General features: G+C 43.8%; 1 protein-coding gene across 1 annotated transcript; it reads left to right on the top strand.

Moving 5' to 3' along the window:
• The first annotated feature begins 538 nt into the window (after positions 1-538).
• Positions 539-3,903, top strand: SAT1 (spermidine/spermine N1-acetyltransferase 1). Its single transcript, XM_075913309.2, has 6 exons — positions 539-794; positions 1,188-1,239; positions 1,325-1,408; positions 2,714-2,815; positions 2,897-2,937; positions 3,362-3,903. Exons 1-6 carry the CDS (start codon positions 729-731, stop codon positions 3,530-3,532), a joined length of 516 nt encoding a protein of 171 aa, XP_075769424.1. The 5' UTR covers positions 539-728; the 3' UTR covers positions 3,533-3,903.
• The last annotated feature ends 10,379 nt before the right edge of the window (positions 3,904-14,282 follow it).

Genomic DNA, 14,282 nt, shown 5'->3' with positions numbered 1-14,282 from the left:
AGACTGGACTCAATGACCTTTCAAGGTCCCTGTGAGATGGTAGATGCCACTGCAGCTCTGTGAGATGGTAGATGCCACCTGCTGAATCTCTTGGTCCCAGCCTCTATTCTCTCCCCCCAGCTCAGGGTGGTGCCAGTGCAAGTGGGGAAGCCTCGCTTCCCACTTCCCAGCCCGGGGGAGGCCAAAATGGGTGGGGCTGCAGAGCAGGCAGCGGTTAGTGTCCCCGGGCAGGGCCATTTTCCTGGCACCCCGGGGGGCGTCTCCCAGGGCCGGAGTCACTGGGGCAGGGCTGGCACTTCCCCTCTCACCCCTCCCCCTCCCGCGGAGCTGGCGCTGGAGCAGGGCGGCCTTTGCCCGCCAGGGGGCGCTTCCGCGCGCGCGCCCGGGGCCTGCAGCCGGCAAGACACGCCCCTTTCCGGAAGAGTGAGGTAATGCTTGGGTCAGGAGCGCAGTGATTGGCCGAGGACCTGCGCGGGGGGGCAGGCCATTGGCGGGGGGGCGGAGCCTGTTGCTGATATATAGAGGGGCCGCGCGGCCGGCCGCCTCCACACGGCGCTGCGGGGGCGCAGAGGGGGAATCGGCGTCGGGTCGGGTCCTGTGTCCGCGTCATGCTCGGAGCCTGACTGAGCCGCCGCGCCGGGCACACGAATGAACAAGCGGCTGCTGCTCCTCTTCACGTACCGGGGACTCGCCAGCCGGGGGGGCCGCAGGGGGAAGCGCCGCCGAAAATGGCCCCGTTCCGCATCCGCAGCGCAAGGCCCGAGGACTGCCCCGACCTGCTGCGCCTCATCAAGGTGCCGGCGGGGGGAGGGGTGCGGCGGGGCGGGGCTTACTGGGGGGGGGGGGCTGCGGGGGGGGGGACTGGGAGGGTTGTTGCTGCGGGGGGGGGGGTAAAATTTGTTTTCTGCCTAAATCTCCTACCCAGGACCTTTGCCCCGGTTGTGGGGGGGGGGGGGGGGGGGCTCGAAACTCCTCCAGTGTCAGTTTTGTCCGCCCAGAACCAAGAACTCCTAATTTGGCAAAAACAAGTTGTTTGTGTTCAGTTCACGGGCATGCGGGGGCTCTTCGCTCTTGGCAGCGGGCAAGTGGCTGCCTCTCTGCTCTGCTGTGTATAAATAGCACTTGGATAAGAAATGCCTCCTTGAGGCATGGAAATAAATGTATATCTGTGCATGTATTTTTTTCAGGAACTAGCTAAATATGAGGATATGGAGGATCAAGTAGTCCTAACTGAAAAAGGTAACATGAGCTGCTCAGAGTTTGGTGTGGTGTAGTCCTACTACTGTTAATATTTAATACACGTCAGCCTATTGTCATTTTGTAGATCTGCTTGAAGATGGCTTTGGTGAGCACCCTTTCTACCACTGTCTTGTTGCAGAAGTTCCAGAAGAACAGTGGACCGCTGAAGGTAAGATTTCCTGCTACTCTTTTAAAATAAGAAATGCACAGGATGTATGTAACACATTATTTAAAGCTGCTGATTATACATAAAGCCCCAGCTGGGAATTTGGATAAGAAGAAAGTTAAAATACAGTTATTGATATTGAAGAGTTGTGATATTTTTCTAAAATGATCAGCCATTTTGAAGACACTGGAGACCAGGTATAATATATATGATACACAGTAATTCCATTTAATTAGTTTGTTCTTGTTTGACCCTAATTTCCCTTAATGTAATCCTGTTGAATCACATTTTTTCTTTAATTTGTCCCCAATCTTCAGGTTACAGTCTCTAGCTTCGCCATGTACATGGCCCTTCCGTGTACATGGATGGGCGGGGAGGTAACTAAAAGATCCGTTACACAATAAAGTAGATGATCATGATACATGAGGTAAGGTCTAACAGGGACAAGTACTATTCCCAAACATTTACCAAAAAACACACGGTAGATCAGAAATCCTGTATGCACTCTCTTTTTATGAGTATGTGCAAACTACTATGGCTAACAACATGATTTGAAGTCTCAAGGTTTTAGGACTGAGTGGGATGATATTGGAAGAGGGTACCAGTTTTGCACCTGACAGTTGGCTACTCTTACAGAGTGAGCCATAGAGTTGTTTCAAGCAAACAAGGAAAGCTGTTGGCCAAAGTAGATATGTTTCTGGTGCCCAGGATACAGACTGCCACTTTGTTAATGGGAACACAATCCAAGGAGGTGCTGGAGATGCCATTGTTAACTTATGGCTTCCTGGGAGCACTCCTGGTTTTCCCACTGAGTAATTTTTGAGAGATACTGATTGGAAAACAGTCTTTTAAAGGTGTAGTTTTTAGATTTACTGTTAGTGTTGTGTTACAATTTTTAAGAAAGCAGAATTGAGCAAAGTGCCAGCATATTCTGAACTGCCGTGTTAAATGTAAGCCAGTTTTATATTCCAAAGTGGACATACTGATAATAGGGTATGTATAATGTGTCTGTAGCAGAAAGCCTTAGATGTTCATTGTTCGCTATAACCGTAAACACTGCCTTCCAAGAGCTAGAAAGATAATCTTCATTCCACAACACATCTCAAGCTATCAGAATTCCTGTTTTACCTACAACTCAGTATGCTTATTGCAAACTTCCATCCTTGAACCAGGCTTATGACAGTTAATACATTAATGGTTGCATGTGAAACCTAGGTATTTAGGTTGTATGCATGCAAGTTGAAATATACTAATCTTGTTGCTTTTCAAATTTAAGGGTATTTTTGCTGATGTAATTCTTTGTTACAGGACATCTTATTGTGGGTTTTGCCATGTATTACTTCACTTATGACCCTTGGATTGGAAAATTGCTGTACCTTGAAGATTTCTTTGTAATGTCAGAGTTCAGAGGTATATTTTAACAAATAGCTTCAAAATGGACTGTTCTATAATTTTTTTAAAAATTACAACCAACCTTTCTTGACTTTTTAGGACTTGGCATTGGTTCAGAAATTCTGAAGAATCTGAGTCAGGTAAATAGTTCCATTCTCTGTCAGATTTTTAGCACAAGACCACAGCAGAGAAGCAAGTCTGTTTAGCTCAATTAATATTACCCTTCAATAGTACTTGAAAATGAGTGATTCAGTTATGGTAATAAAAGGGACAAATGGACATATAGGGTAGGTTTATCAAATTCTGTAAAATCCTACTGGTTTAGTATCTGTCAGTACTTCATAGAATCAGAATTGACAGTCCCTCATCTCCATTGTGCCCAACGAGACCAAGGTGGGTTGAAGGAAATTGCTATGATTAAAACAGCTGCCAATATTAATGGCAGTCTTCACTTCAGCAATATGTGTGGAGAGACTTGCCTATCGGTAATGGAGGAATAGATTTCCATATGCAATTAATAAAATTGCTACACACCTAATAAATATACTGGTCATGTGTTTGTAGGTTGCTCTCAAATGCCGCTGTAGCAGCATGCACTTTATAGTGGCAGAATGGAATGAACCTTCTATCAAGTTCTACAAAAGAAGAGGTGCTTCTGATCTGTCCTCTGAGGAAGGATGGAGGCTCTTCAAAATTGACAAAGAACATCTGTTGAAAATGGCAACTGAAGAATGAGGAATTATTCCAGCAAATGACAAATCCATGAATCATACTTTGAATAAATTCTTGCCTTGCTTTCTGTACAGTTTGTAGTGGAATACATAGCATGGATACTAATTCAAAAGCTCAAGTTTCCAATGCCATTGTAGTATAATCGTTGCTATTATTTGAATTTGAAACATCGTTTTGCAGGAAGTGACATCTGTGAAGTCCAATTGATTTGCTTGTAAACATCATCCTTCCCAGTGTGGACTTGTGATCTTTCAATGTATATCCAATAAAACTTCATTGTTGTGAGTGTCATTCAAATGTGTACAATGTACACACTGGCAGGGTTTTTGTTTTAACTTCCTTTTATAAAATAAAGTCTAGTATTTTCACTTTAATACCATTAAGTGTGGTGTGCTGAATTCTTACAAGTAACTGGCCTTCATTTGGTCTCTTATTTTCTGCAGCAATAAGTAGCCAGTCAGCACTACGTGGACTTGAAAGCTGAGTTTTTCTTGCAACTAATGCAGGTAACAGCTGCTATACGCCTGTCCACACTTCCAATTTTGTAGCTTTGTTTTTCAAAACCTTATTTCCCCCAAAAGAAGAAAAACTGACTAAGGGAAAATTAGTGTGTACTCCATTCTCACAATGTAAATGATTAGAAGTTACACTATCATCAGTAGGTAGAGGCCTTACCTAAAATAAGTTATAGATGATATAAAACACTGAACACATCAATTCATTCTGATTTATATTGTTTTAACTGTAAATTCATACCACTGTAAGAAAAATGATGCTTAAATTGACTGAAAGCTTGTGCATAAATACTCCTATCTAAATTTGTTTTAAAACCAATTTAAACACAAGAACAGGTGCTGGGTCTACTTAAAACTAGCTGCTGTCCTTTTTAAAGAAGCTGCTTGAAAGATACCAAAACTTGAAAAAATTGTAACTATGCACTGGACAACTGCCCAAAGACTGCTCGTCTGCTACTGGAACTGTTCGGTAGTAAAACGGATTTAGAATGTGGGAGAACTTGTCATTATGAAACTAGCTGAACTTTACACTGAATAGACTGGCAGAAGGAAGTGATAAAGAAACTTCTGACTGTAGAGTAGGCCTTCTGTGTAAGTTGTGTTGGGACAGAAATCGTCTCACTATACTGTAGCTCATATTGTTGTAGCTAGATAGTTCTAACGTCATTCTTGAGGGGGGAAGACTAAGTCAAAATAAACATAACTTTTTAGTGATTTCCTTTTATCAAAAATTTAAAAAGGTGTTTGCATGTCAATTAATACTCCAGCACTTGAGTCTGAGAAGTTCCTTCTTATACTACATTCCAATTTAATACTTGTTTGGAACTACAGTAGCTAAATCCTTTAAACTAGGGATAGAATATTTCTGAACCCTTATTTGAAAACCTTGGGATCCTAAATCTTTCATCACGTGTTTATCAAATTGGGAATAAATGGATGTTAGCAAGACCCAATAATTTTAAACAGTCTTGACAAAAACAAGCTTCTGTCCTCTACCTTGGTCAGTTTTCATATCCTTGATAGTTGTGTCACTCTCACTAATTATGTAATCCATAATATTTTGTTACATTTCTTGAGAGGGGGAAAAAGTACTCCTCCCCATTTTTCTTAGAAAATATTGGTAGTTAAAATTAAGTTTTTAAATTTAAAATTCAGGTGCATGTGTAGAATTTCCCTAATTCACGTAGCCTATTTTAGTCATGGCACATTTGCACATGCACTCTAGCCAGTGAAGTATTTTGGTCTAATTTATCAGGTTGCAAACAAGGCTAGCTGTGCATAGAACATAAATCTGGGAAATAATTGAAAAATGTCAGCCTACAGAGTTTTTTAGCATTAACTATCTTTCACTGGTTACTAGAGCACTGCTTCTGCATCTTCATTGTGACATTTGTGAGAAGTAAAATAAAATTTTATTTGCATGACATGAACTGAAGCAGAGATCTTTGTGCAGGTCTTGCAAAATAATCTCATTACATCGTATAACTAACAGATTGATCTTTGCATAGACATTCACTTCATAAACTATATGCAGTAAATAAATGTGCATGACCAGGTTCCCTGGATTGCCACAATGAGAATGCCATGCTCTCATTAGATTGCAAGAAAAAGGCAAACTGGTAGTTTATTCCATAATTAGATTCACCAAGCCAGCAACAAAAGAGCTATTAATTTGGTTAATAAGAAGCCAAACAAGTCCCCTTTAGTCAATTCAGCCCTTCCTTCCCAGCTGGATAGCCAAGTGTAATATAATGAGGGATTACTGATTCACCATACGTGAAGTTCACCAATCCAGAGGTCACTGAGTCTCACATCGTACATAAGAATCATGCTGATAGCAGTCCTGTTAGGACTAAAACTAAAGAAAAATTTAAAAAACAACACAGTCTAGTCTGCACAGGGGAGGTAAATTCTGCACAGAGGAGCCCTGCACCCAAACAGAACTCGGCTGACTCAGTTGATCTCCATGAGAGCTCACTGGAGGAATATGTTTTAGTTAACCAGCCAAACCATTTGCAACATGCGCACAGCACCTCTTGTGACAGAGAGTAGGGAAAAGTCGAATTCTACTACCAGCTGATAAAGAGGAACTGAGGACTACTGGAATGGGTGACTTATGTCTGACCTCAGTCTGGAATGTAGGAATTTGGCCTGGTCTATGTTGCAGAGTAAGTCAACATAAGGTAGCTTATGTCAACCTAATTACATCAGTATCTACACTGTAGCCTTGCTGCTGCAGTGCCCGACCACACCTTCACAAGAGGCGCAGGGCTTATGTCGATGCATTTAGGACAATGGTTCCCAACCTTTCGGGGCTGATTTAGGGCAATGCAGTGTCTATGTAGACACCGTGTTACTTACATCTGCAGTTAGCTGCCTTTCTTGTCAATGTCACTGGGTGTGGGGAAGGCTCCTGCTGCCCAGCTTCTCGCAGGGAGCTCTGCTGGCACTTGGCCTCCTGGATCCCCGCACTAAGCCTGGCTATTGCCAAGGTTCCCCATTCCCACTCTTGCCCAGACTTCTCACTCTCAGCAGGGAGCCTAGCAGCTGCCCAGGTTACCTGCTCCAAGCCCTGCTCCCACCTCCAATGGCTCCTTTTAAGTCAGTGCAACCATTCCTGTCATGCTCCACCAGCGGAAGAAGGGCAGCGCAGACAAAAACCACAGAAATGACTGAGATGGCTGGATGTCGACTTCAGTCAACTTAAATTTATAGTGTAGACGTGCCATCAGTTTCACGTGCACATTCCTTAATTCCATGAGAAATGGCTGGCTGGGCACACACAACCAGCTATGGGCTCTGTGGAAGGAATGGTGTGAAGAAACAGCACATTTAAAACCCAAATTAAATCGGGAATAATTGAGATAGAGACATCCAAGATATTTTGCTACCCCTCACTTTATTATTTGTACTTCTGTGAGATTGTACTAGTCATAGCTCAGTAGATCGGCACACACCAGATAATGATGTAATTGTTTAAGAACAAGAGTTACTTGTTGCTGAAAATTAATGGACACAACTGGCAGAGGAAGGCGGCCATATGTGCCACATTCAAAGAAATTACATTGATAGTATGCCAGTTCTCAACAAAAATAGCTATGAACTGGGAACTGTAAGGAAAGATTATAGCATATACTGCTCCTCTCATTACAAGAAGCGAACCCTTTTTATTTAACTGCATATATTTGAAAGATGGCAGACTATCAACAAGGCAGATAGAAATGAAATCCATAGTCTCACGCAGTGGGTAGAGCCAAGTGACAACAAAGTGAGGCCCAGGTTGAAGTAGTCCAGTCAAAATCTTTCTGCTAAGCAAATATTCAGGATTTACAAATATATTAGAATTAAATCCTGCTGCTACTATAGCACTGGGGCACTACTGGAATGGTCAAGTAGGTGGCCTATTCAATTTAGCACTAGAAAGGGCTCAGATGAAAAGTGGCAGAGGATGGAGTACTTCTGGAACGGATTTGGAATAAACAGTTTAATATTCAGGTATCCAGATATTACTTGAATAAGAGGCCTCCCATATCCAAATATTATTAGCACAAGTCTAGCCGGAAGACAGAATGTAACCCGTATAAAATTCTCTCTCACTAACTCAGATTCATTTCAACTGAGTTTTTGTAACTATAATTTAATTCTAATAGTGGAACCTATTTTTTCAAGTTGGATCATTTTGATGATTTTCAAACTTAACGGTTAGTAATTGTATTCTATGTTCTGCAGCCAGGGTCTGTAGCCCAGCCTGTAAGAGAATCACATACTGGATCGGACGCAGGTGTAACACACACTGGCCACACTGAGCAATACTGGATTTCGCTGAATGCTTCTTTCCAGAAGTGGAATTTGACACTGATTTTCATCATCAGTGGTTTCATTCGTGAACAAGTGTTCAGGATCATGACCTCACAAGTGGAGTAATACAATATGAAAGAATAAAAACTAACAAAACAGTTTCAATAACACTCTGTACGTGACATAAAACAACCCAAACAACTAACCACAGGATGATGTAATGTCCAGGCATGTGTTTGGGCTGACATGCATAGCTCATTTGGGTCTTCTCCATCTTCATCAGTAACATGACTGTTGCAAACTTATGCCAATAAAACTTTTATACCACCATGACATATAGAATGTGTTACATATGAACTAGTGGTAAGTGTGTAAGAAGTGTGATTCTGCTGTTGCTAGGCAAATCCTACTGATTTCAAAAAGAAATACAGTTTCACAGTCAGGCACATGCAAGGCAACTGGTACATTGCTGCCCCACCAGCTCAGAAATGTCTATTCAATTCAGATGATGCCATGGACTTAAGTATTTTATTCACAATATTGTACTGTTGACATAAGTAACCGTATTATTGTAGATTTAAATAAAAGCTCATTGTAACTCCTTGTAAAGAATGATGTACCTCTATATACTGCATATTGTAAGTATAAGATGAACCTCCCAAACCAGGACTCTCTGGTCCAAGCAACATCTGTGGTCTGGCAGAACCATGGACCAAAGGGCCCCGGAAGAGGTGGAAGCAAGAACATAACATAAGAACATAAGAACGGCTGTACTGGGTCAGACCAAAGGTCCATCTAGCCCAGTAGCCTGTCTGCCGACAGTGGCCAACACTAGGTACCCCAGAGAGGGTGGACTGAAGACAATGATCAAGCAATTTGTCTCCTGCCATCCCTCTCCAGCCTCTGAGCAACACAGGGGCTGAGGAGCCCCGGCTGGGCGAGGCGGCATCTGGGGAGCCTCTGCCTTGGCCAGGGAACCCCCAGCATCAATGGGGCCAACTGCCATTTAGGGAGCTTCTGCCATGGCCAGGGAACCCCCAGCATCAACGGGGACAGGTAGCATTTAGGGAGCCTCCACCCTGGCCAGGGAATCCCCAGCATTAGTAGAGCCAGGTGACTGGGGAGTCCTGGCCCCAGCTGGGGAACCCTTGGCTGCAGCAGGCCCCAGCCAGGAATCCCAGCAAACCCTGGTGGCAGTGGGGCCGGTGTCCGGGGCAGTCTCTGGTGGGGAATCCCTGGCTGAAGCAGGACTGGAGGATGCAGGTGGCTGGAATCCCTAGCAGCAGCAGGGTGGCCCTAGCAGCGGCACAGTGAGGTTGGGCAGCCCTGGCTGGGGAACCCCCTGCCGGTGACTGAGTGGCCCCGGCTGGCAACCCTGGGAACACCAGTGGCCGCGGGGCCAGCAGTGGCCAACCGGTCCCTGCTGGGAACCCCAGAAGACCCTGGGGCAGCGGGCGGGCACCAGGATGGGGAGAAGTGCTGGGCCATTGTTAGGGGGGCCAGTGGCAAGGCAGGGAGGCCCAAGGAAAGGAGCCTGGGAATGGGCAGCCAGCAAGGGAGCACTGGCCCAGGGAGAGCCAATCAGTACTAGCCAATTCCACTAAATAATATATTTAGTATGTCCCATTTCAAAGCCATGCAGATACAGACAGACATTTTCTTTTCCAAGTGCAAACAGATGGACATCATACCAAATGGAGTGAAGGTGAAAAATCCATTTCACTCAGTATACTACACAAACTATGGCAAGAGATTGCGCCACACACACTCAAAGAAATTGCAGAACCACCATCCTGTGCAGAAAACAGAAGATCAAGAATGAGCTCTCTTAACTGGCGACTCCCATAAAAAAAACTCCCATAAAAAACAAACCCTCTACGTGGTTGGACTTTACAAAACAAGACAAGCCATTTACAAGACACACTTTGCTTCTCTACAGAGGTAAAAGGACATTAAACTATCTAAACTACATGTCACAAGGGGCCACGACAATGGAACTTGTAACTTACCCACCAATATTGTTAATTTACCCAGCTACACACTTAGCCCGGCAGAAGAGTCTGCCCTATCTTGGGGACATGATACAGCTCTGCAGTGACTTGGAAGCCTACTTTCGCCATCTCTGACTCAGGAAATATTTCCACCATGCCAAGGAATAGCACACTAACCCACAGAAGCCACCCTCCCAACACTACAAGAAGAAGGATGCTGAATGGACTCTTCCTTATGGTTGAAACAACAGATTGGACTTCAACACAGAATGCTCTGCCAACATGCAGAAGCTGAAGTTGTGGACAAGCAGCATGACTTGCTCCACAACCTCAGCTGTGCAGCATGCAACACCATCCACAGCCTCAGAAACAACTCTGACAAAATTAAAGAGCTGACAAAGGAGGTGCTGTAGTCATCGTGAACAGGTTGCATTATGAATGGGAGGCCGCTAAGCAACTCTCCAACACTGCGTTTTACAGGCCACTATCCTCTGATCCCACGTAGGAGTACCAAAGGAAGTACACCATCTACTCAAGAAACTCCCTGAAGAAGCACAGGAACAAATCTACACAGAATACCCCTGGTTGGGGCTCTAGGGGAGTGTCTATCTGCTACCCAAGATCCATAAATCTGGAAATCCTGGATGCCCCATCATTTCAGACATAAGCACCCTTACAGTCTGGCTACATGGACTCTCTCATCAGGCCCTACGTTACCATCACTCCTAGCTATCTTTGAGACACCATTGACATCCTGAGGAAACTACAGAGCATCACAAATCTTCCCGAAAACATCATCCTGGCCACCATGGATGCAGAAGCTCTTTACATCAACACTCCACATAAAGATGGACTACAAGCTGTCAGGAACTATATCTCTGATGCTGTCATGGCACAGCTGGTGGCTGAGCTTTGTGATTTTTTCTCATCCACAGCCATTTCAGACGTGGGGATGATTTCTACCTTCAAGTCAGCAACAGTGCTATGCGTACCTGCATGGCCCCACAATAAAACATTTTTATGGCTGACATAGAACAATGCTTCCTCAGCTCTCATCTCCAAGTGCCCCTCCTCTACTTGTGCTACACTGATTACATCTACATCATGTGGCCCCCCCAGGCCCTTGAAGAATTCCACCAATATTTCACCAGTTTCCACCTCATGACCAACCTAGCCTGGACCATCCCACACAAGAGATCCACTTCCTGAACGCTACTGTACAAATAAGTGATGGTCACATAAACAGCACCCTATACCAGAAACTTACTGACCTTGCCTATATGCCTTCAGCTTTCATTCAAACATATCACATTATCCATTGTCTAATCCCTCAGACAGAGGCAAACACCTACACAGTCTCTATCTTACCCACATATTGTTCAAACTACAATATCCACCCAGAGAAGTAAAGAAACTGATTGACACAGACAGGCAGGTACCCAGAAGTCACCTACTGCAGGACAGACCCATCAAAGAAAGCAACAGAACACCATTGGCCATTACATACAACTCATCAGCTAAACCCTGTCCAACTCATCATCAACCATCTACAACCTAACCTGCAAAACGATCCTTCACTCTCACAGACCTTGGAAGACAGGGCAGCCCTCACTTACACACAGTCCCCCAACCTGAAGCAAATACTCACTGCCAACTACACACCACACAACAGAAATATTAACCCAGGAACCAATCCCTGCAAGAAGCCCTGTTGCCAACTCTGCCTGCACATGTACCTTACTGACACCATCACAACTTAGTGACACCTAACACACTATCATGGGCTAGTTCACCTGCACATCTACTAATGCGGATATAAAGCAGATATGTACAAATTTCTAGATACAAAATTTGTATCTTCATCTGCCTCCATATCTGCAAAAATGAGCCATAGATTTCTGCATCCATATCCACAGATGTGAATACGCGTGGATAAAAAGCGAATAGCCGCACATTTGCAGGGCTCTATAGATCTGTTCCTTCTTGCCCTATTACTGAACGGGTTTGTTCGCAATCTTTACTCATTGAGTCAGTCTTAATGTGAACAGTATGTCCTGGCAATTCTGAGTTCAACAGGAAGTCCTTTCCCTTGCTGTGGCTGACACAAAAATTATTATGCAACTCAGCTGTAATCTTCAAACATACATCCTGCAAATCATCCTTAAAGAGATGCTTTGGTAATCCAGGCTGGAATTATCATATTAACAAAATATGGCTTGGTATGTGTACTTTAGTATTCAGTAACATGGATTAGTTTTTGTTTGTTTTATTTTCTGTTTTGTTTCACTAGTTAGACTATAAAGAGAATAAAGTCAGTGGGGTTACATGAACATAAGTGAGAGAGAACTGGTCCTACAACCCAGTCTGCATTACTTCTTTGTTGTTGTTTTTTTGGTCTATGATGATAAAAAGATTTCTTAAAACAGATCAAATTGTTTCCAGAGAATAAACCAGCTCTTTCTGGGGGCATTAAAAAACACATTCAGTTTTCTAATGGATCTTAAAGCGGCATATCATTTTAAGAGGTTTTGCCAAGAAAGGGGGAGAGAGAAAGGAAGAATTCCCTCTATTTCCAAGCAATAGAATGTTCAAGATAAATGAAGTTCAAAGGAGCATTTTAACAAAGTAAAAGATAGATCAAGTTCTCACATTCATTACAAATCTCTCTCTCTCTCTCTCTCGCACACACAAACACACACACACACACACACACACACACACGATAAGCATGGAGGAGAATTGCCACCTTCTTACAGAAAAAATATCCATCTGGGAAGAAGAGAAAAACTCCATTCGGTTTCCCTCCCAAACTGCTGTCTCAGAGGGGCAGGGTTTGCTTTCCCACCACAAACAAGTCTTCCTACTCACTATTTTAAAAAAAGAAAAAAACATCTCCACATCCACCACTGGAAGCAACAGGGCTTTACATTCAGCGACCCTAAACTTTTGCAGTGTCTCTTGCCAAAGTTGCCATTTTCTCCAGCTCAGTGACAGCACAGCCTGAAAGAGGGGTGCATGGAGTAAGTACTGCTTCAGCAGGTATTAATTTTTAGCAGATTTACAAGGGGCTGCCTGAAAGGCAGGGTACATTCTCCTTTCTTCTCCCATTCCCTACAACTTCTGCAAGACCTGGAAAGACTGTAGCCATAGATGCAACTGCACTATCCCCTCCACACATAGCTTCTGGGGAATGATCCCTTCTACTATAATATTCAAAGCTGCTAAGCATCAGGATAGGTTGCTAGAGTGTGATGAGTCACCTGTTTTCTTAAAAACTGCAGTCCCTAAAAAATGCACAATCTTCAGCTTCAAAGGAAGTCTGTGACTGCCTACGACTGTGCTGTTGAGCAGGGGGATGGGGAAGAGAAGTCAGAGGTAGGTAGTAGACCTCAGTCAGGAAAACGGTAAAAATCACAAAACATAAATAATGGGCACTAAACTTAAAGTTAGCCATTTTTGTTCTCTCTTCACAGTCCTCTCCTCTTTCATCTTCCATTCACTCTACAAATTTTCATTTGTTTTCCCTTAGTGTATTCATTTCTTCCTGGTGCCTTATTTTTTCTCATTTATTTCATTTGTGAAGCACTCCAACCTGTCCTCTTTTTCTGAGTCTGATAAAGCACAAGGAGCTTGGCTGTTACCTCCTTCAGCTGGACACTTACTGCGTGTACTTTCTAGCCAAAGTTCAGAGGAAATGTCTGGAAGATACAACTTTTTGGCCTCTTTCCCTGAAGGATTACATGGCTACAGGAACACACTGGAAACCAGAACAGATGGATTCTATTTATGGTGTTACCACCGACTGTCTGCATGACCTCAGGCAAGCTGCCTAATCTCATGCTGGTTCTTCACTGCCCTGATGAGGACCCTACTACTTGTAAGCACGCCAGCATCTGGGCATGTCACCACATCTCATGTAAGAACGTCCCATTGGAACGTCACGAGGGCTGTCCAGTCGGGGACCAGATTAAAAATGTGCATTGCCTGTACCCAGAGGGAAAAATTTTACCCCCCAAGTTTAAGCTTCAGTCCTCTCTGGAAATCTTATCAGGAAACTCAGAGTAACACCATTCATCTAGGAGCACCGGCTAAAATCTGAGGAGACAACTTAGAAAAAGATAGTACATCTCACATGCATAATGACATCCAGGAGTGTGTACTTCACGCTGATTGACTTATATTAGCAAAAGTCGGTAAATTTAAAATAAAACCTAGGGGGGGAAAAGGACTAACTAAATAGTCCAACAGCAATAGATTGATAGTAGGGATACCCACAACTGCAACTTCACACCCTCAAACATCTTCCCGAAACAGATCTCATTTACGCGAGGTGTGTAAGTTTTCACCTCGCCTAGGGAAGTGCCACCAGGCATTGGGGTACCACTGTACTTTCTGACCCACTAGCCTGGGCTCCCTCTCACGCTGTGCTGCTGTGACAAGCTGCAGACA

The sequence above is a fragment of the Pelodiscus sinensis genome, chromosome 1, assembly GCF_052426305.1.
Source record: "Pelodiscus sinensis isolate ZL-2025 chromosome 1, ASM5242630v1, whole genome shotgun sequence".
NCBI classification, from domain to species: domain Eukaryota; kingdom Metazoa; phylum Chordata; order Testudines; family Trionychidae; genus Pelodiscus; species Pelodiscus sinensis.
This window is presented reverse-complemented; position numbering and strand designations above follow the sequence as displayed.

Bases quoted from the DNA above. Each gene is read 5' to 3' on its own strand.
- SAT1 (XM_075913309.2), top strand. From the start codon at position 729: ATGGCCCCGTTCCGCATCCGCAGCGCAAGGCCCGAGGACTGCCCCGAC. The intron at 1,240-1,324 runs GTAACATGAGCT...GTCATTTTGTAG, and splicing joins AGTAGTCCTAACTGAAAAAG to ATCTGCTTGAAGATGGCTTT. The intron at 2,816-2,896 runs GTATATTTTAAC...TTGACTTTTTAG, and splicing joins TGTAATGTCAGAGTTCAGAG to GACTTGGCATTGGTTCAGAA.